Raw genomic sequence first — 22,244 nt, forward strand, 5'->3', positions numbered from 1 at the left:
CGGCTGTTGCTGCTTCACTCCAGAAGGTGATAAATAACACTGTGTCATTGTCTCTATTTATACCATGCATGACGACAAAGCGTTACCTTGATTGGATACACCACTCTTTATAGAAAACAGTCCAGGGATGTTCCTGCGCAAGCGCGGGAGTTTGACGGTGACCGCTCCGGCTCAGATCTTGTACTGCAGTGCTCATCCGAATGTTGTAGTTGGTATAACAGTGCAAGGCAACACATCGTGGTGGAAGTAGCCACTGGAATAACTCACTGCGTTCATATTATACATGCTGTGGATCGATTAACACTTGACTCTGCCTATGACCTGCTTTTATTAGGGGAACACACCCAGTGACTCTGTGGAGAGATGGATATGTGACGTTCATACAGGTATATTGTTTGCAATTGTATGCCTGTCACTTCAGATGACTGGATCTTATTGTTTTCATGGTTGCACATTATTAGTCATGCGGAAATCTTTACAAGTTTAGAAACTGACTCGGTGGTGCACTGGAAGAATATGTTGAGTTCAGCTGATTCATCGTACTAAACAAAGCCACGAAGTTTTGTATAGGCAACAGCTGCTAAGCATGGGACCAACTCTTTGAATTTGAGGCAAAATGTGCTACTTTTATAAATACTTCTTAGCAAACACGCGATGTTACAGTGAAACAGTGTCAGTTTGGCATACAGTCATCTATAGTAAGCCTACCTGATCTCGACAAGACAACGAGGCTTACATACATGAGCTGCGAATCTATAATTATTGCACTTCAATAAATGAACTGACCTGATCTGCCAATTAGTGACGGATACTTGCGGCTTGTAACTTTTTCGTTTTGTATTGTCGCGTGCCCCTGATAAATTTAGATCGCGCCGACCGGTGAGTCAGTGAGGCTGTCGTTCTCGACTACGTATTCGAAGCTCCTACCGCAAGTTGCCATAGACACGGATTCAGTGACGCCGCAAACTTTTGACTCCATTTATGGAGGGGTGCACGAGGCGAGGAAAAGGGTTACACAATCTCATGAACTGTACGAGAAAACATTGCTACCTTCAAGAGACGAGGGGGAATATCCGCTAAGGATTTTCACGGAGCTACAATGAACTGAAATACAGCTGCTCAAGCTTCAAGTCTCAACGTAGAAAAGTATGTATTGTACAACACGCACATTATTTATACGGTTCCAGGACAATAACCCCCTGGACAATAATATTACCCCTGACCTTGACCGTGACCGTGACCCTATCTAATGCTAATCCTGAACCTAATCCTAAACGTAACCCAAATTCTAACCCCATACCTAACCCTAAGCTCTAATTCTATCACTAACCAGTAAATAAGGCCAAGTAAAAAAAGCAAGTAGGTTCTCGTCCGGGTTTTTTGAGCAAGGCGATGAGGGAGGTCCTTACTATTTGATATCTTACTATTTTTTCGAGGATTGTCAAAATGAAAGTAATACAGTATTCATCGCATAATCGGGCATCTGATAATCGGGATCCTCGCTTAAATGATATACGCTTCCCAGAAACATTTCCAACGCACGTTATTTTCACTGGATAATCGGGCGGGGACCTCTGATAAACGGGACAATTTTTCTTCAAGCGATCTTTGATTTTGTTAATATTTTACACAAAAAATCTACCAAAATACCACAACAATATTTCAAAGATTCTGTATCAGTTGTCGTTTACAACAAACTTACAAAGCAAGCTTCGGATTGGTGTGTTTTGACCTCCGTCCATCCAGTACATGTACATGCATAACCACGAAAGCGCCGTGTATAAGTATCCATGCCATTGCAAAGCACATGCCTTCGCGAACATTCTTCTCCCCTACATAAGCAAAGCCATGTGCTCGCTTGCAATTCCTACTCGACTCACATCCAATAAAAAACATGCCTCGCTCATACAGCCCAGGCTGTGTGCGTTGTTTAATCTCAGTCATACACTCTGAGGGCAAAGTCCATTGTTATCGCGCGCCTTCGTATCTTGTTATCTACTGTCTTTGGTTTCAACTTTCAATACAGCTGTACACTGTGATCTGTGTGTACGTCACAATCTTCCTCAGTTGTGACTGGGCAAAAGTTACGTGATTGAAATGAGGGCTATGAACAGTTACGTATTCAGTGAGATGGGGGAGAGAGTGGGAGGGAGAGCGTGAAAGATGAGAAGGGTTCAATGTATGTGCGAATACGTAACGTTTTATGAATCTAGACTATGAGCTGACATTGATTACGTGTACACGCGTGTTTGACAGAAGAATCGAACCCGGTTGCGATTACTCTACATCATTGCGAGAATGCAGGGAGAGCTGGAGGGTCGCGCCGAGGGGTAGCGTGTTGTGTATTCATGTACATGTACAGTACGTCAGTATGCATGTGTGTGTGTACAGTGTGTGTGTGTGTGTGTGTGTGTGTGTGCACTACATGTACATGTCGTATGCCGTTAGTGTATGGTGAGTACTCATCGCGAAATCGGGCACCTCGCTTAAAGGGGCCGTGTTTGCTACTCCCAACCTGTCCCGATTATGCGATGAATACTGTATGCGTTTCTCGTCCGGTAATTCTGAGAAAGGTAACGAGAGAGGGCTTTACTATTTCTGTATCGAATCTATGAAATGAAATATCACTCTGGTAGCTGTGTTATGAGAGACCAGGTCCCAAGTGTATGTCTTGTCTGCACTCTGTGCATTTTCAAACAAATAGATATATGTACCATACTTGAAACGAAACTTCATGCATGCAGAAATACATTTGCTTTTTCTTTCCACTACAGATGTCAAGGGAAAAATGACCATCTTAATACTGGTGTTTAGTGTTGTAATGGCATTTCTGATACCAGTGTACTTGCAATTCTGATGTATTGTGCTATTAATTGAAACAGGTATAAAACGTGCATGTCTTTCAACAAATGTACGACTGAAATTAATTCCATGATATTAAAAACGCTGCTTTATTTATCATTTGTGTTTGTGACTTTTTGAGTCCACACAGCTGGTATGTATCTGCATTTCTTCATAGCACATTCAACTGGAAACTGGCTTGTTCAATTGCAGATGGATGTCAAAATGATACTGATATGGCATTATAACATTAAACATTTAAAGATGTTTCTTCATGTTCTAAAAAGACATTTGATAATCACTCATCATTTGGATGATGAATGATTGTATACCAAAACTACATAATTATGTAGTAAAACATGTACCTGTGCTGGTAAGTCACATTCTCCCTTCATTTCTTCCATGGCCATCATTACAGTGCTACCAAGAAGCAGCAGTGATATAAACAGCAAAATACAACGTGTAATGACAATTTCAGTTCACGCTCATCAAAACTGCCTATTACTTTTCAAAGTTTTGGCTATCAACATTCGTTCGTGTGTGTATTTTGTTTGTTCGTTTGTTTTGTGTGTTTTTCCCTCGTGAAAGACGTAATGATTTCTTCGTATCGAACGTAAACTGCATGTTTACCGTAAACAAGCCATTCAGCTCAGCTCTGATGGCGCATTCGATTCATCGAACTTGCAGTAACCTCTCATAGGCAGGAGCACATGGCACATCGGCGCTTCCACACACAGCGCGGCATTTTGCGATCATCGTTATAGCAGACTTTCCGATTCCAGTCAGGGGAAAACTTCGGAAAATACTGATGTTTAAAATCCAATAAAATGAAAAAGCCTGAAAACAACGCATGATTATGTTTTCATAGTAAACGATAATTGGAAACACGGAACAGACTATTGCATCCGCTCACAAAGAAGCTCTCTTGAGAAGATAAAAGCATTCCCCGTCCCCTGCTAGATAGTGGAAGCTTCCATAATCAGCCCAGCAAGTTTTTGGAGGTACATGTACATACTTGCACTTGTACACATTCATTGCGAGAAAACAATCCATCAACGCTGAACATTGCGTAGTTTGGCATCTTTATCGTGCTGGTGACAAGCTCGATGCTTCGGCATGTGTCATAACGTTATGTTTAGAGCCTGTAGGCCTCAAAAGTCGACGAGTTTAATTCAAAATAGCAAAAAGAGGGAGATTGAAAAAATAAGAATTCGGTAGAAAAATACGAATTTTGGAGCTGCTGAGTACTAATTTGTGCTTCCAAAGGTTGGCAGCTCTGGTATTTAAAGCCGTTCGCTGTGCACACGTGCGCTTGAGATCGGTTCTCTCCATCACTGCACTCCACGATTTTTTTTTTCCAGCTCCAGAACGCGCATGCTATGCTGGCTGGCTGGTCTCCTCTATTATGTGGTTACATTGCGCAATCAATCTAGCAGCTCATGAAGCGGGCAGCGAGCAACAGCACAAGAAAAATGTACAGAAGGTGCTCAACGTCCTGTCTACATCACGACGTACCGAGTGCGCTGTAGGCCGCGCCCGCCCGCGCCCATCCAACTACTACAGTTCAACTGCTTTGTACGTGGGTAATTCCTTCTAGCCGAGCTCGCAGTGTGAAATGCATGCGTTATTACATACGCACTACAGAAGCTACAACTGTACTACAGCTAAGTAGAGGACGCAAGGCGTAATTAGAAATGAGACATCACGATTGGTAGGTGAATTGTCGGTTTTTTTTTTTTTCGGCGGCCGAAAGAATAGTAAAATATCAAATGGGTCGATGCGGCAACTGAAAATCGATGCGGGCGGGGAGCGGGCTGGGACGAGAATTATGAATTTCTTGGTATTTTCAGCGCCATTTTGAAAATAGTAAATAGTAAAAAAATCGATGCGGCGGCCAAAATCGATGCGCGCGAGGACGAGAAACTGGTTTCTTTTTTTACTTGGCCTAACCGTTGGGTGATTGTCCTCGAGGGGTAGGCCTACTTTTCCTGATACGTATTTATACAAAGGGATCGTATAGTTTTGGTTGAGACCTAATTTCAGGTTTCTAACATATTTTTTTGGTGAGATAATGAGAAACCTCTTATGAAAATCTAATATGAAAGAGCATGTAATTCTATGAGGAATTCAACGTTTATTTGATGAAAATTGGTTTTGAAATGGCTGAGATATCCAAAAATGACGATTCTAATAAATAGTGTGGGACCCACACTTTATTACGATCGCTTTGTTATACTTTGTTTTTGGATGCTTCAGTCATTCCAAACCCGATTTTCTTCAAATAAACTTTGAATTCCTCTTAAAATGGTATGCTCTTTACTATATCATGTGTTTTTTTTTTGTATATCGCAAAAAGTTAAAAGTCAAATTCTTATCTCCTCCAATACTGTACCATCCCTGTAACACTAATTGCCTTAGTCCCATTCGTTTTGGCTTATGCGCAATGTCACTAACACTCATTCACGGCAGTTTGTTAGCCCCCCTTCCCCCCTAACTTGTGTTGTAGTTGCTGTCGGCGAACTCACTGTAGACATGGTAGAGCGCTAAGAAAGCTGATGATTGAGCTCGACGTGTTGGTGAGTCAATACTGGACTGAGTTCCCCATCAGCATGGTGTGAACACGGCTTACTGCCACTATGTCCGCCTAATACGATGCGAGATAATGACCACGTGTTTCTCTTTTCTACTTTTATGAACAGTAGGGAAAGCATTATAAAATTTGAACCGAAAAATACTGATAGAATGATCATGCAATATGAATTCCTCCACGCACAAACTTCAAGTGCGACTGGCGGGATATTCGTTCCGGATGTGTCTATTATCATTGCACGGAGCAACTTCCGTCTCCTTAGAGGTTCGACTGATTTGGACTCGGGTGGGAACTTTGATGACCGCTTCGAAAGGATCTAAATTAATTACGCTTTCCTTCAAATGATTTAAGAAAAAACAACGTTAGGAGGACACGCAGTACAGATCTCGATATCATCCGACGAGTAGAGGATTTCTTCTGCTACGTAGCATAAGATGTGACAGGAGATTCATGTTGTAGATTCATGTCTTCCATTTTCCGACTCTTTCCCCGTGTCAATGGAAGCCGGAATGTTTTAAACCCTAAAATTATGTCGCATTCACATTATCACTCCCATGTCAAAGTTGCTATTAGAGCGACTGCTTGTGCGCAGCATGTGGTTACTTGTTCTCATTTAATCATACACATAAAATTACGTGAGAAGAATCTTCTGTACCCCCGAGTAATCCTTTAGTCTGGTCTTTAGTTGTACCCGTGCTCCTCATCCTGTTCTCCACACCAGACTTTTGTTGGGACCTACACTCAACAAGCTTTGCTTTTTAGTAGGTTCCACTGTATTTCTCTTTGTATTCTTTTACTTTGATTGAAAATGACACATCGACCGCCGCTATGTACTATGTTTGTATTTCTATTTCTTTTTGTATATATCCAAGCTGGACATTCTGTATAATCATATCTTGATATATTTAATGTATTTTCCATCGAGAAATATGAAAATGAAATTGAAAAAAAAATTTTTTTCACATTCTATGCATGCTTCATCTTACAGGGACCAGCTTGTTTCCCGATATGGAGACCGAACCGATGGAGTATAATGCCACTGACTACACGACTGGTCTGGTGACTCCTCTCTACTTGGCCCTCATTTTCACCTTTCACATACCTCTGTGGATTCTCAACGTGGGCGGGAACTCACTGGTAATCTTTGCCGTCTGGCGGGAAAGGAGCCTCCGCCTGCCGACGTACAAGCTGGTTTTCGCCCTCGCCGTAGCGGACATCGCTCTTCCGTTGTTCGCGTACCCTCTCTCCATCTACGCCGTGGTCGTGGAAAACCAGTACACGTGTTCGAACGGCACCAGGAGCTATTTCTTTTTCCTGACTTACATTTGCGCGGCGGCGTCGTTCTTCCACATCATGGCGATTACGTTTGAGAGATACATCGGAGTCACAAGTCCTCTGAGCTATTACAAGACAGTCACCCATCGGCGAATTGTTTTCACCGTCGCTTTCATCTGGGTGTTGAGTTTTTGCCTGGGGATCTTGTCGTTGCCGATCGGGCGCGACGATCCCCTGAAACCCGTGTGTCGGTCGCCCGGACAATCGTCTCGCTTCACGTTCCTGGTCGTCATCCTTTGCATGATAGGAATGGTTGTCATCACCTTCGTCTATCTGAAAATCTATCTCATTGCCAAGAAACACTGGAAAGTCATGCTCATCGAGCGCGAGAAAGCGGTCACGCTCAGCAGCGCTAAGAAGGCCGAGGCGGACGAAAACGGCAACGACGACGACGCCCAGCTAAAGGCGACGAAGACCATCGGCATCATCGTCGTCTTCTTCGCCTGTTGCTGGTTGCCAATGGCAGCGAGATACCTGTGTGAGGGCGTCCGTGACTCCATCGAGCTCAGTACCACCTCGTGGATTATCATCAAGCGCACCTCGGAAACGTTTGGACTTCTCAACGGTGCCATCAATCCTATCGTGTACGCGCATCAGAACCCGCACTTCAGGCGCGCGTTCAAGGCGGCGTTCAAGACAATGTTTGCGCGCCTCGTATGTTTCAGAGCCAAAAACTGGCGGAAAGGCTCGCTAGCATATCTCAAGGACCAACCAGCTGCCTCTGTTATGCGCGAAACTGTTTCAGCCTCAGAAGGATTATCGCCATGTAAATTCCATGTACTCACCGAGGATACTTACGTATAAGTACATTATTTTGCGACGGTGCAAACGAAGTGTTTACTGTTCCGATTGCGTTTATTGTAATCAATTTCACTATTCCGAAATCGCAACTGACTTTTATACATTCCAAACGTAAGATGATATTTTCAATGGATGTTTTGCCCATGTCAAAGACTGCTAGCCCTTGTTTTTAAGAGAGATAAATAAGGTAGTATCTCCTCAGCGCGTTTGCGTGTTAATTCGGGTTTTTCCATTGTTGTTCATCTTCTGACGTACCGAAGAATACGGTGGTTACGACATAGAAGACATCGCGTCGACGTGCTTGAAATATAACATGTGACCATTTGACTATACTTGTCAAGAGCATGCATGGAATTAAATATAATAATAATGATATTAAAATAACGTTATATCCTAGTTTTATCAAATGTTTAATTTCGATGCTACTATTAATGTGGAGCATTTCTACCCCGCGCTCTGAAATATACCGTGATATTTCGTTCCTCCAAGACACACACAATAAACAAGGCCTAATGACATGTGTGCTATATCTGAACGATCTTACAAGCAAATGACGCCTGCCACATCAAATTATACACTGACTAACTGAGTGTTGTCGGAGGAAGGGCGTCACTAATTAGGAAAGGAACAGTTGAAGGGGGGGGGGGGGGGTATACGGACAGCACCAAATTAGATTCCTTGCGGTATATCATGTCGGGCACAATTTGCAAAATACGTCCGTGCGACAAATTATGCTTTCACAAATGGGGATGATTACATTTTTTAATACAGCAACACAGTATTCAAAGTTGGGCATACTATTAATACGAAAATTTTATACATTATGACCGGGAGAATCGGGGCAAACACCGAGAAGCCGCACTATATACTCCTATTTCGGATTTATTATTTCTTTCTTTCTTTCTTTCTTTCTTTCTTTCTTTCTTTCTTTCTTTCTTTATTTATTCATCTATTCATTTATTCATTCATTCATTTTTTGGAGGGGTGGGGTTGAAAGTAAACCTATTCTGGACCCTGTTTCAGGACTGTTAGGAAAAAATTTGAAACTATAATATTCGCGGAAAGTACTAAAAGACCCCTATTTCAATGATTTTCGGGATTTTTACCCTGACATTAGCCCGTAATATATGCTCTTTTCCCGAAAGATGGGAAAAATCGGGGACCACCTGTTTGTTTGTTTGTTTGTTTGTTTGTTTTTTGGGAGGGGCGGAGTGGTGGCGGGATTGCCACCACTCCGCCCACTTAGCCCGTAAGATATGCTCTTTCCCCCTACAAATCGGGGTAAATCGGGGACCACCTGTTTGTTAGCTGTTTGTTTGTTTGTTTGTTCGTTTGTTCGTTTGTTTGTTTGTTTGAGGGAGGGAGCTGAGTAGTGGCGGGGTTTCCCTTGCATACGTGGAGGAAGTAAAATCTTATAATAGAGATTAATAGAAATTGAACTGGACATATTTTCACGTGCAATTTACACATCATTTGAATGAACTTGAGCGTTTATGAATGAAAGTGAAAGGTTATCCCGAGTGTATACTGTCTGCATGCGATCGGATGCCTTCTTTTTCACTGCAGGAAAAGGTACAATTTTTTTCGCATATACTCTCAAGTTTCTGGTGGGTTTGGACTGAAGTAAAGTATTGCAATACGTGCGTGGTCTTTACCATGATATGATACCTATAATCATGTTACCTCATCCTGTATAAGATACGTGAAGTGAATGAGACAGAAACCCAACACACTGCGAATAGAAACTAAAATTCATTTTCAAATCAAGCAGATAGCAACCGCTGAAATAGACAAGAATTTTTGTGTATTGCAATACATTTTGCTGTCTGTAGATATAAAACCTGCATGCCAAAAAGGTTTCCCCAAAGTACATGACGAAATTTGATTCGAAAAGATTCCAGCGTTTCCATATTCCTCGAATTGGTGTAGACAAGATTTGGAAGCACCATCTGGATCGTCAGAAAAAGCCGGTGTCAACATTCATATTTGACTTGATGCCACATTATTATACATCCGTTTTAATTTTATTTTTATTTTTTTTTTCATGTCTGCCTCAATACTAAGTTTGTATCAGCTGACTGAAGTATCAGTTTCTCCTTCATCTGGATTTTTTTTTTCAATAGCTGAAGAGTCAGAATAGAATAATGAGCGATTTATTTCCTTACGTCTTATCTAATTCAGCTCGCATTTTCATTCTTCAATTCTTCGTCTTGTTATCTCTATCATCATATTATTGTTGTTATGATGATGATGATGATGATGATTATCAGTATCGTTATCATTATCATCATCCTTTTCATCATCTTCATCATTCTAAAAACTAGTATACTTGTTTACGTGATATCAACTTCGTAGTGACAATTAACTCTGTTGTCCCTAACGTGATTAAGGGGTATACGATATTACTATGAGTTCTATCCTCATGTGTATACCAGCATATCATTTTGTCAGTTGCACCCGAAATGCTTCCATACTCCTTCTCCCTATAACCTTGTTGAGTAACTATGAATAACTATGTTGAGAAAATGCCGGAGAAATGTACTGTAAGTCAAGTGAATGTGAATACATCAGAGATGCGTTTGATATTATCATGGCTCTGTTATCTTTATGTGTGTGACTTAAGCTTTATTTTTAATCAGGATGCTATGAAGAATATAACCTTATCCACTCCATCATGTATCCAATGTGCGTGACTGCAAAAATTATTCCAGGGGATGGGAGGTGTATATACTAAAAACAGACAAGCCTCATCGGAAGCAGCTCCTTCTCGTTTTGCTTTTGATGAACAATTATTACTATATATAGGACCATTTCATGCGAAAACAGTTTGTGATTATCAACACACGAGACTGAATATTGTATCATGTTTACCTGTACCATGCAGTTGGAGAACATTTTTTTCTTCCGAGAACAGTAATACTAAAATTAATGACAAAACGGCGAAATTTACAGCGAGATCGATAAAATTGATTTTCCTCTTCTATTCAATGCGTCAATACCAGATGACAAACAACGTGCGTCACAAAAATGTAAATTTGACTACATGAAGCTGCTTAATAGAGCTTCGAAGTGTCTTTGACGTGCCGGAAAAATGAAATCGCTACGTCAGGATATTCAAGCAAAAATTTTTCCTTACAAGGTATATGCTTGCAGAGAGACTCATCCATAATCATCAACAGGGTTACGAGATTACGAGTTTTGCTGTCAGGAATATCCCGGATGCTCTCCGTTCCTTGTCAAGCCATCATTCTGTACAGTATGGATTGTTATATAATCTGATAATAGGGGCACTGCATGGTTATGGTACAGTGTATAGTGGATACGAGTCTTCGCTTGATCATACGGAGGCCCCGAGTTCGAATCTTGCCACGTTCTTGTACGTCCGTGGATGAGACGTGTTAACCCATCTTCGTTTGTTTGTTTGTTTGTTTGTTTTTACCCAGGTGTATAAATGGTTACCTGGCAATGCTGGGGGCAATGATAAAGTCAGGACCCAGTGCTAACACTAAGTTGCAAAGGCGGCTAACTTTGGTATAAATAAGACGTTATTATTATTATCATTATTATTATCATCATCATCATCATTATTATGAGTATGATTAGACGCTGCAATCTTGATTTATATCATGACTCCTGTAAAAGCTTGTAGTCGCCCGTAACGCTGCAGTATGCAGTAGGTAATAATGATATGGTTGTCAAAACTTGCCTTCGTTGGTCCTGGTTAATAGCCTATAGACCGTTTCGAAAAGCATCTTATAGTAGGGTTGCTGTTAATTAAATTTTGCATTTTTCTCCCCGACCACAGGGAATTAGGGCGCTGTCTGATTGCAAGATGCGCGGTGGGCCAGAATAATGGGCCAAAACATGTGTTAATCACCAATTGCGGGAATAGAAATTACGTATATATGATGCGCATGCACGTGTGTATGATATCAATGTACAACAAGCCGGTTTACTCATGTATTCAAATTTGTGACTTTCGTTTTTTCTTACCCAGATTGAGAACCTTGTAAAAAGCTCTTTAATGCACATACTCGATGCATTTCAATGCTTGTAACAATGCTTGCATGCAATATCTCGTATAATATCCGTGTACACGCGTATAAAAGGTTTGTAAGTGAGAGTACCAACCTGTGTCGTTTTAAATTAGCACTCCGGCTGAATCTTTATTATCATTTTTTTTTTTGGTTTCAAATTGCAAACTTCTGTTGTTGTTGTTTTTTTCTTCCCAAAACCTAAACAAGACCAATTGCATTATTGTCATAAGCTACCCCTCTTGATTGTAAAAGGGCATTATACATATGTGTTATTAGCAGTGAAATCGTTGAATATGAATATTCTAAAAGAAACTGCGTAACATGAATATTCAGAAAAATATTTGCGTCACACGATAACGGAACGAAGAAACCTTTGTCGCTGACGCCCGGTGTGAAGGAATAAAGTGTGTGCAGATTATATACCCCCATTGAGTGTTCTTATTAGTTTTGTGTGTTTTTTTCTCACTTTGCCCGCAGTTCTAGATCTACCATCCCTATATGGTACAGTCCCACATTGAGCTGGAGTTTTCGTATAAAGCATGGTGGAACAACATGACCAGTCAAGTGCTAGTCAAGAGGTTCACTGGAAACCGGACTTGAGAATGTAATATGAACCTCATCGAATGATAATGTTTTCAATCAGCACGACACCACATAGTGGGCGTATAAACGGAGGTGATGCTGCTGTCAGCCTATAACAACCCCCATTAAAATTGTTTGTGCACCAAATTAATGAGTGTTTGGGGGTACATTCGGTAAGATAGCTATGCTGATGTCTCTATACCCCTAAAGTACACAATGCCTGGGGTATTCCAACACAACAATTCCAACAAAATCATGAAAATGACGCGAAGAATATTTTTTTTTTCCTATATGATTATTCCCCCTATGATTTAATGTCAAGAAAGGTAACATCAATGAAGGTAATAGGCCTACGTGTAAAGGCTACATGGGAGTACCTGCCAGGAAAATTTACAACCCATCATCTGATTTGCATGTAATATGTATCTAATATACTTATTATTTTAACGGTTTCATGGAGTTTTTGCTAGGTGGCCATATAGTGTCTAGTCAATAGTAAAAAATAACGGCCGGTTATTTGAGAGTGGCCCCTGCTTGTTGGATAGAATAATGAATAACATCACCTGGCAAAAATTGGCTTTTCATTCGATCAGTTTTCGAGTGTCACAAACACCATGGGCAGTGATGGGAACAAATGAATTTAACATTATCATCTGATCTATATTCCAGAATCTCGCGATTATTGACGAAATTATCACATTACCTGTATGGTAATGTGTCGGGGACATCATTTATATTTTGTACAGTATTCGAATACGTGACGGAATATGATTTAATCTAAATTGGTCTACTTTGATGTGACTTGAGAATAAGTGAATGAGAAGTTGAACTCATCATTAAAGGCAGCCCTACGCGGACATGACAAGTATATCTTCATTTAAGTTACCTGTGACTCTCAAATTTTGTGACAGGATTATTTGGGTCTTTAATGACCTAAAACCGTTCGCAAAGATGACAATGCCGGGTGAATCCGCTTTCCGGGACAAAGTATTCGCGGGAATTTTAGGGGGTTCACGTCATGTTTAGCGTCCGTGTAAAAGTTCACTGCCCTCTTGTGGAACTGTTCAAAGGAATTCCCGCCATAGCTACCCGGTTCTTAAATCATCTTAATAAATGCTCGTATGTACAAAAAAAAAAATGAAAACGGTTGGTTCTACTTCTAAACAACGATGGTGTCGCGGTTGTGTTGGCCGGCGAATTGTGTGTGTCGTGGTCACTGTACGTGGGTGTCTGTGTTCTTTCTATGTGTGTGTTTGTGCGTGTTTTAAAGGAAATTCCGTGTATGTGTATGTTTTGATACAGGATATTCCTTATGCGTTCAAGTGTGAGCTTTCACTAAGAAGGGAAAAGTCGTATTACAGCCTTTTAACATAGCAGCAGAATGGGAAAGTTACGGGATTTTCGAGTCTATACCGTCCTTAAAAACAGTGACGTCGGTGTCATGATCATTTGTGATAGAAATTGGAGGTGATGACGTCACCAATTCGTCTCTACAATTAGACATATCACGCTCGTTGTTCTTTACCTTCCCCGCTGCAAAGAACAAAGCCTCCCACAGTGTGTTCACGACGTGTTTACGTAGTCAGCTTAATGCTCGAATCAAAGATGAAGATGATTTCACACTGTGGTGTAGTTTTTCACAGAGTCTTCAAACAGTAATGTTATGATTCACAGTGTGTGAACACAATGTTTTTTTAAGCGCTGGAATTTAACGATGTAAAGAGATTTCACACGGTGTACTCCATATTGTGTTTCACACGGTGAGGCATTGCGCTCTTTCCAACAGGGGTAATCCAGCTTAATTCACAAAACCAACATTTCGACTTCGTTAACAACAACAACAACAACAACAACAACAACAACAACAACAACAACAACAACAACAACAAACCATAGAAAAGTTTTCTCCTTAGTACATTGCTACTCTTTAACCCATTAAGTCCTGGGGGTGTTTCATAAAGCTGTTCGTAAAGTTACGAACAACTTACGAGCGACTGGTTATCAGTTCTTGTGCTGAAATATGGAAACTCTGGTAAGTATAGCACATCAGAATTGATCACCAGTCGCTCGTAAGTTGTTCGTAACTTTACGAACAGCTTTATGAAACAGGGCCCAGGAAGAATTTGCCTTAGTATTTATCACTTTGTCATCAAAACTTCACAACCTGGATTTCACTGCTATTATATCATACTGAAAAAAAAAATATAGGAAATTGTTTAATTCATTCCGTATGCACAAATTAGAAAGAAAGCGACATATATTTGCCAATTTCCAGGAGAAAAACTAATCTTCTAAATAGGTTGCGAACATAAGGATTCGTTATTTACAATGTACTTAGGCAATTGGATGGCTCTTTGACAACGTTCATCGGAAACAAATTATTGTTAATGAATGTAAGAAAAAAAAAACCCACACATTCAAATGATAGAGAATGACAGAGAATAGTAAAAATCATTACAAAAATATACGAAAATACAAACACTCGCTTATTACGAAACTTACTATAACAGAGTCGCGTGACAATTCACGATGCTCTGAATCACGACATCATTATGTCTCAATCTTTCATTAGATTCGCATAATCTTCAGACATAATTGAAGAACATCACGTATAGACGGATGATCTTGCGTAGGAGGGAACATGCCGAGTGACGCATCCGGAGGAATGGAAAATGCCATTGAAGGAGTTACATAAGTCCAGAGACGAAGTTGTGCCAAACAATATTACCTCCTCGAAATAGCATTTCAAATCCTGGGCTTGATAGCAGATTCCCCGAAGACATAAGTCATGCAATACGAGTTGGAACATTGCAGTCTCTTCCGGTATGACGAAACAATCACATTTGCCAGCTAACATGTGGTTATGTGTTGTATTGATTCATCATACCATCATACTCCGACTTGAAACTTTCCCCCTGCAATATCGTTATTTCCGGTTAATAATGAAATCAATATTTCGACCAATCAGGCGAAGAGACTTAAAACGTTCCATCAAGACTGTTTCAGTTATATTAAGTTTCTTTATCATGTTAATTGAAGAGTTTGATGGCAAAAATCTTAAGAGCCATTCTTAAACATTTCAAACTAAGTCCATCATCAGATAGAGCAAACTAAAACTTTTGCAATGATACCTCACTTGTTGCATAGCAATGAATATTCTTGAAGTTATGATTGAAAATATCCTAGTATTTTTTTTCTTATAATTGTCGTTGATTTTAGTAGGTTTAATCGCAAAAAAAAAAACCACATTAGTAAGAATGGAGTTAACTCATTTTGCGATAAAAATCTTCAATTTTTCTGATGCAGCTTATAGAGTGTAGACTGTGACTTTGTCGTATTCTATTTTATTACTATACTTTCCTTTGTGAGCTATAGTCCTTATTCATTGTCAATCTTTTCGAATCTCTTCCTATCTTCGATCTTGCATGTACAAAACACACACACACACACACACACACACACACACACACACACACACACACACACACACACACACACACACACACACACGAATGAACAAGACTTAGCGTAACAAATCAGCGATCAGCCTGAACACATTTCCCAACAAGCAGGACTTGGTTGCAGTCGTGTTTTAACTTCTCTATTCTCGGTATTCCCCAATGACTCCACAAGAGGGCATTATCCTAGTAATGAGAAGAAGACACCGTTAACATGGTGAAGAAAAATCTTCTTGACTGTATAATTAGTAGGCCTGAGGAGGAAGTGGAACTTATAGAAACCAAACCGTCCAGTCGTGAACACATTATCCCTGTCGCTAGTTATTTGCGGACAACCGACACCAGCATAAGTGTTCTCCATTCTCGTCCATCTGTTTGTCTTTCGGCTCGATTTTCAGGGGAACTCGATTTTCGCGCGCAATACATCCCTCGAGTGTGAGGCCAAAACAAAATATTTTTGATCATATTGGCTCGGCGAAATCGAGACAAGAGTGGTATCTTCCTACACAACCCCTCTCTGTTTTCCACCATTTGCTCTCTTTGCTTTTCTCTCCCTCTCTTTCTCTTTGCTTTATCATCATATCATCGTCTAGACATCCCTGTTAATTAACCGCAAATTCTGTGTTTCGGTTCATCTGTGCTCAAATCAATAGTGTAAATTACTCTAGTGTCCGATTGACGAAATCAGATATACGTGTGGTTTTTTTTTTCACGAGTAGAATGCCTGAACGCTTGCATGTGTATATAAATGTATGTACATAAAAAGATATTAGTGGAAAATATTGAGCAAAGAAAAATGGGATTCCCAATGGAATCCCAATCCCATTTTCTTTGCTCAATTTTCCACTAATAAATAATATTCATTTTTGGTCAGTTTTTCTGTTTTCGTTTGTTTTATAGATATATGATTACATATACATATACACATACATATACATAAATCTTTCTATTCACCTCTCTCTCTCTCTCTCTCTCTCTCTCTCTATATATATATATATATATATATATATATATATATATATATAAATATATATATGTATATGATATATCATAAATATTATATAGGCCTATATATAAATATAATCGTATGAATGTACGCATGTGTACTCGGGTACATGTGTGCATATAACCAACCTTACGCTACACACCAACACGAAATTAGTAGGCCCTATAATGAGAGTACGGGGCTTCGAACTGTGACAATTGAATGGTCTTGATCGAAGTACATGCCAAAGAAAGAAACCATTCCTGTCAAGCGAGGGAAAATTGAAAAAGAAAAAAAAGGAAAAAGTGAAGACAAATTTGAGCGTTTGACCTTGACCTTTGACCTTTGATAGTTGATAGGTACAACTTCGCCCACTCTACAATACATATATACGTGCCAAGTTTCAGTAGGATACCCCAGACATTTTTTTAGTTACGCTGTCCACAAAATCTATTACGGACGAAAGGACGGACGGACAGACGGACGGACAACCCGAAGACATTAGGAAAAAAAAACAAGGAGGGGAAGATATCTTGGAAGAAGTCATCAATAATGCTGTAGTGCACCGTCAATATGTCACAAATTGAATCCTATGCAGAATTCATGCATTTCTTTTTTGAATGAGTGCATGTGTACTTCATTATGGCACAGTTCCTAGATGAATTTGAGACTTTCTCCAGGGCTTGGCTGACACCGCATTCACTATAGCTAATGCGAACTAGCTGGATTCAGCAATCAAGATGCCGTCTATAGTGGAGGAACAGGCGTGTTAAATAGATCGCTATACCGGGGCATTAGAAAAGAGCGTCCATAATTGAATGTGCATCCATTACTAAGCTGTCTAAAGCTGTATAGGTGAGGATCGATATGCTTCTCTTCCCTTATAACAGTAAAACTTGGCACAAACGTTTGACGGCACAAAATTAACAGAGATACAGCCAAGAAGATAATGAATTTCTACGTCATTGATCCGCATTTAGCGTCATTCATGACTCACTTGGCAGAAATTCAAGTTGAGACAACGCTAAACCCGGAGAATTCTGTTGAAATGGATAATTGGAAATTTGTAATTACCTAAGATAATATGTAAAATTGGCACAAGTCTTTCTATATAAAAAAAAATGATTCGACAAAGGAAAAAAGAAGCAAGATACACCATCTCCGTTATTTCATATATACATAAAGTAGTACGTGAGAGAGGCGACTGTAAGTTGCTGTGTGTCAACCTTACCAGTACATACAAACATACATGCACAAAATGAAAGCGACCAGAAGCCCTGAAGCACTTATTACTGGACTCCAAAGGAGCCCCAGAGGAGAGGATCCCCCCCCCCCATTATGCATTCCTTTCCTACAAATGTTGTTAACTCTCCCAAGATTCTTATGTTTTACACTTAGCTGAAGTTACTTCTGACAATAAAAGAGACTGTAACTTGAGTGACATGGTCTCACGGCTCTACTCACACTATTGCAATTGCTTCAATCAATTGCTTAAAGGCCCGGTCACACCGCCCGAATAACTTTGTTGGAGCGTTCCTTGAACGGTAGGGAGAGGGGGTCGAATTTCGACAACGCTCGTCACCGCGCACAAAATGGGGAAAAAAAATCGAAAACGCGGGCGTTGCCTTAGCGGTGCACCGCTGAAGCCGGCGTTGCTTTAGCGTTGGTTTAACGGTAGCGAGCGGTAGCGAGCGTTGGTTTAGCGGTGACGCGAGCGTTGATAGAGCGGCGTTCTGCGCATGCGGGCGTTGGCTCGGCGGGGGTTTAAAGTTGGTTTCGCGGCATACCGCTTTTGACTACGGAGCTGAACGGATCGCTTTGATAGAAGTTCTGATAGATTTTTGACAGAAGTCGATAACTGAAGTTCATCATGCCACGTGGACAAAAGAAGAGGAAGGCTGGGGAAGGAAAGGCAGCAGCCTCCAAGAAGATCATTAGGGCCTACTGAGCAGGCAGCTGAATCAATGGAGTCAGGTAAATATATGTGGCCTACTGGTTGTGTCAAGAAATATTCAACAACTGTGAAAAAATACTGTTATGTATTTTACTTCAACATTTGAGCAAATTCGATATAAATGAGGTCTGCACTCAACGGCAGCTCAATTCCAAATGGGCTCTTGGTCCATTTCTCCCCGTATTTATAGCCAAATTCTGGTCCCGCTCCGACACCTCCATACCAACGCCAAACCAAAGTTCATCACCGCAATGGATCGCTGCTTCAACGCCCGACACCGTTCCAGCAATCCCGTGTCCGCTCGTAAAACGCTTACAACCGCTCCACCAAAGTTTGTGCAACGCTTAATCACCGCCCGGGCAAAGCTGGCGAAGCAGCGGTGGTCAAGCGTTCAAGATTTCTGCGTTGGCCTAGCGGACCCAAGCGTCCACGAACTTGCGTCTAGCGGTGCCAAACTTTGGCTGGGCGTTGTTGGAGCAGTGGTGAACTTTGCCGGAGCGGAAAATTGCCCGCTCCTCACCGCTCGCAATATTTTGTGCAGCTCAAAACTTTGGGAGCGGTAGGAGGGACCATCAGCGGTGGCCGAGCGTATACGGCGTTGCCTTAACTGCGGCCAAATTCTGTTAAACGGTGGTGAACGGTTACGAGCGGTGATGATTTTTTTTTTTTCACCGCTCCAGGAACGCTCCAGCAAAGTTCTGGCGGTGTGACCGGGCCTGGAGGAATATCGTGGGACATACATAGGTGGGGATTGCAGAATCATTGATTTATATTCTTTTCCTCTCTGTTTTTCTTCTTTTTGATGCAGCAAGCACATAAAGGAAAAAAAAGAAAGAAAGAAAGGCACTGATTCACATTTGACCAACATTTTGTAAGAATCTACAATTCAAGATAGCCTGCCGTCTTCTACAGTATGCGTCCAGATTAGATCATACTCTCAATTTTCTGTCCTTTCATTTTGCCGTAGTTTCTTTCTATCCATTCATCATGTAACTATAATTTCATCTTCCTGTCGGAGTCAAGCTCATAGTGTTTGTCCATCACTGTACGTTGTAGTTACCTTTTTTTTTGTCTGTGGTTGATTTTCCATGTGATTGCAAACGTTTTCTTATGCTCTTCATTAAATTTTGTCCTTTGAAATTTGGTGACAAGGATTAAAGCAAAATGCTATCGTTGATAATAGTACCGTTTAGAAGCAGGAGACAAACACAATTAAAGGAGACCTCCGAATGATTTTCAGCTTTTTACATTTGAACAGCTATAAATTATTCATACTGATGTCAGAGTTTCAGAATTTATGATAATTGCGATGAAGAATAAGAATATTTTCGAAATTCAAAACAAATTGCAATGAACATCATGGATGATGACATGGCAGGGTCACCATAAGAATGCATGAGTTAGGGCTCAAGGAAGCAGAGCAAAAGAAGAAGACATGCATAGATTATACACAGGTGAACTCGCAAGCAAGCAGTGTGGTAATAGAATTACACTGCTACATTTCTGAAATATATGAGCATCCTATATGTCATCATCCTTGTTCAGTGCAATTTGTTGAAGATTTTTCAGAGTATTGTTTCTCTGCTCAAGAACCACAATAAATTCCACAAATCTGTACATGGAGCTATTGATTTATGTACACATGATTTGGAATGATGAAAATCGTCTGGAATGCCCCTTTAAGTTAAACAACAACAACTTTGATATTAATTTCATTTAACTTCATTTTTTTCTCCATCGCAACATAATCAATAACATATGATACGTGAAAGTAAAAAAAAATCAACATAAGTAGTCAATAAAAATGGGAATGCATAATACTTTTAAGGGGGGTCATACAAAAATAATAAGAAGGCCTAGTATAACGATAAATCAATTCGTCTCTAGGCCCTTGAAGCGATGAGCCTGCGATGGGCATGGACCCTACCCGGCTCATAGATTGATTTGTCCGTTATTTAGGCCCTCTCCACCGCGACTGATAAATTTGGCGCCTTGCAATGCTGGGTCTAGTTTTAATGGTAAAAGTGATGCCTTTTTAGAGAACCGTGGCCAACACGCGGTCTTGAAGAGGTAATTATTGGTACGATTATGACACAAGTAGTCAGTAGAGGGCGATATTGCTAGTATCGTGTGAGAAGATCACGATCAGGTCCTGGAGATGTGTGATTTTGCTTTGACTGTCCTACCTGTGCGGGTTAGTACCAGATAGGAGGGTATCATTTCTCCACGCTTTCCGGACCAGTACTACTGCCCAAACAAAGATGCCGAACGATTATCGACCCTGCTTTGCGCCAAAGAAAGCGGACGGATAATGGCGCCGAAACTCGGACTGCAAAACAAATAGACATGTGAATCACTAAACGGACTCACTGCATTGTGACTTGATGACGTAATAACAGTTGATCTCCCTTGCAAATCTCGAGCTGGGAAGAGAATGGACGTGTTGCCCCTGTTTCAGTATAATATGTTAGTTCAGAACTACCTTAGTTTGAGGATGAAGACCAGAATTATAAAGGTTACTTTTCATAGCATAGACAAGACTGTCCCATCACACTGTGCTATGTAAAATTGTTTTGATTTTTCTTCTAGTATGGCCATCTTTAATTGTATGTCTACCATGGACCAAATAATAACATTTATATGACTTCCCATAATGTGACACCGACAACGCAGGTAGCCCTTTTAGAGTCCACACAAATTCAATATACTTTACGATTGCAATGCCCATTTGAATCCTGTATTGGTGCAAACAGCTGGTACAATCATGGAAGTACATACCTCCTTGGTACGATAAGGACCTCCTTGTGGACATACACGGTACGTGATGGGCTGCCTACAAGGGATCTGCATGTATGTCCTTGCAGAGGATGTACATCAGCTTTAACCTAGATAATATGTTTTTGGGTCATTCTTCGCTAAGTGTATCGTATTATTTTCGGCATTACAAATTTCTGAAAGAAAAAGTGTCTCAGAAATTGAAAATCTTTCATAAAGTGGGGAAATAACGATGAATGTTGACTTCATTTGATACGGGCGCAATCTTTATGGGGTGTTTCCTCATTTAAAATAACTTTCAATTTTTAGTGCTGCAGTAGTAAATACATGCAAAATGTAACGTGTTCCTAATCATGTGTACTGGTAGAGGGTATGATCTTCTCTCCTGTTATGCCAGTAAATTATGTATTGATTTGATTTGATATGTAATCTTAAGCGTTCGGAGATGACGTTGAATAAAAGAATGACCTGGCTTTTGTCACAAATTTCTAAAAAATTATAACTTTCTTGATTAAAATAGGGGAAGACTAGGCGAGTTCTTCAACTTCAGCATGTAACTGTCATGTAGCACTAATTTTTCGTTAATGGCGTCCTAAATGTTCGTGATGGAGATGACGCAAAATGGCGGGACACACAATTTTGAATTATTTATTTCATTTTTTCTTAAATCGTTTGATATTGGTGTGTCTTAAGCTAATATTTTGATAGTACGCTCTGAAATGAAATAGAAAAGAATTTAAAAACAATTGAACATGCTTCCATCTTGAAATGCGACATAAGGATATCTATTCGTAGTATCAATGGGACATGGGGTCTTATCGATCAGTGGTGCGGATGCGGGAAAATTAAAATAATAGGTGAGGATGAATAATTCATCCCTCTTTCT

General features: G+C 40.4%; 1 protein-coding gene across 1 annotated transcript; it reads left to right on the forward strand.

Annotated features, from left to right (window-relative positions):
- Nucleotides 1–234: 234 nt before the first annotated feature.
- LOC139713622 (adenosine receptor A2b-like) lies at nucleotides 235–8,190 on the forward strand. Its single transcript, XM_071625328.1, has 2 exons — nucleotides 235–1,146; nucleotides 6,420–8,190. Exon 2 carries the CDS (start codon nucleotides 6,440–6,442, stop codon nucleotides 7,568–7,570), a length of 1,131 nt encoding a protein of 376 aa, XP_071481429.1. The 5' UTR covers nucleotides 235–1,146; nucleotides 6,420–6,439; the 3' UTR covers nucleotides 7,571–8,190.
- Nucleotides 8,191–22,244: the final 14,054 nt, after the last annotated feature.

This window comes from Diadema antillarum, unplaced genomic scaffold (assembly GCF_040938485.1).
Source record: "Diadema antillarum isolate AM-2024a unplaced genomic scaffold, OU_Dant_1.0 seq00002018_RagTag, whole genome shotgun sequence".
NCBI lineage: Eukaryota > Metazoa > Echinodermata > Echinoidea > Diadematoida > Diadematidae > Diadema > Diadema antillarum.

Bases quoted from the DNA above. Each gene is read 5' to 3' on its own strand.
- LOC139713622 (XM_071625328.1), top strand. From the start codon at position 6,440: ATGGAGACCGAACCGATGGAGTATAATGCCACTGACTACACGACTGGT.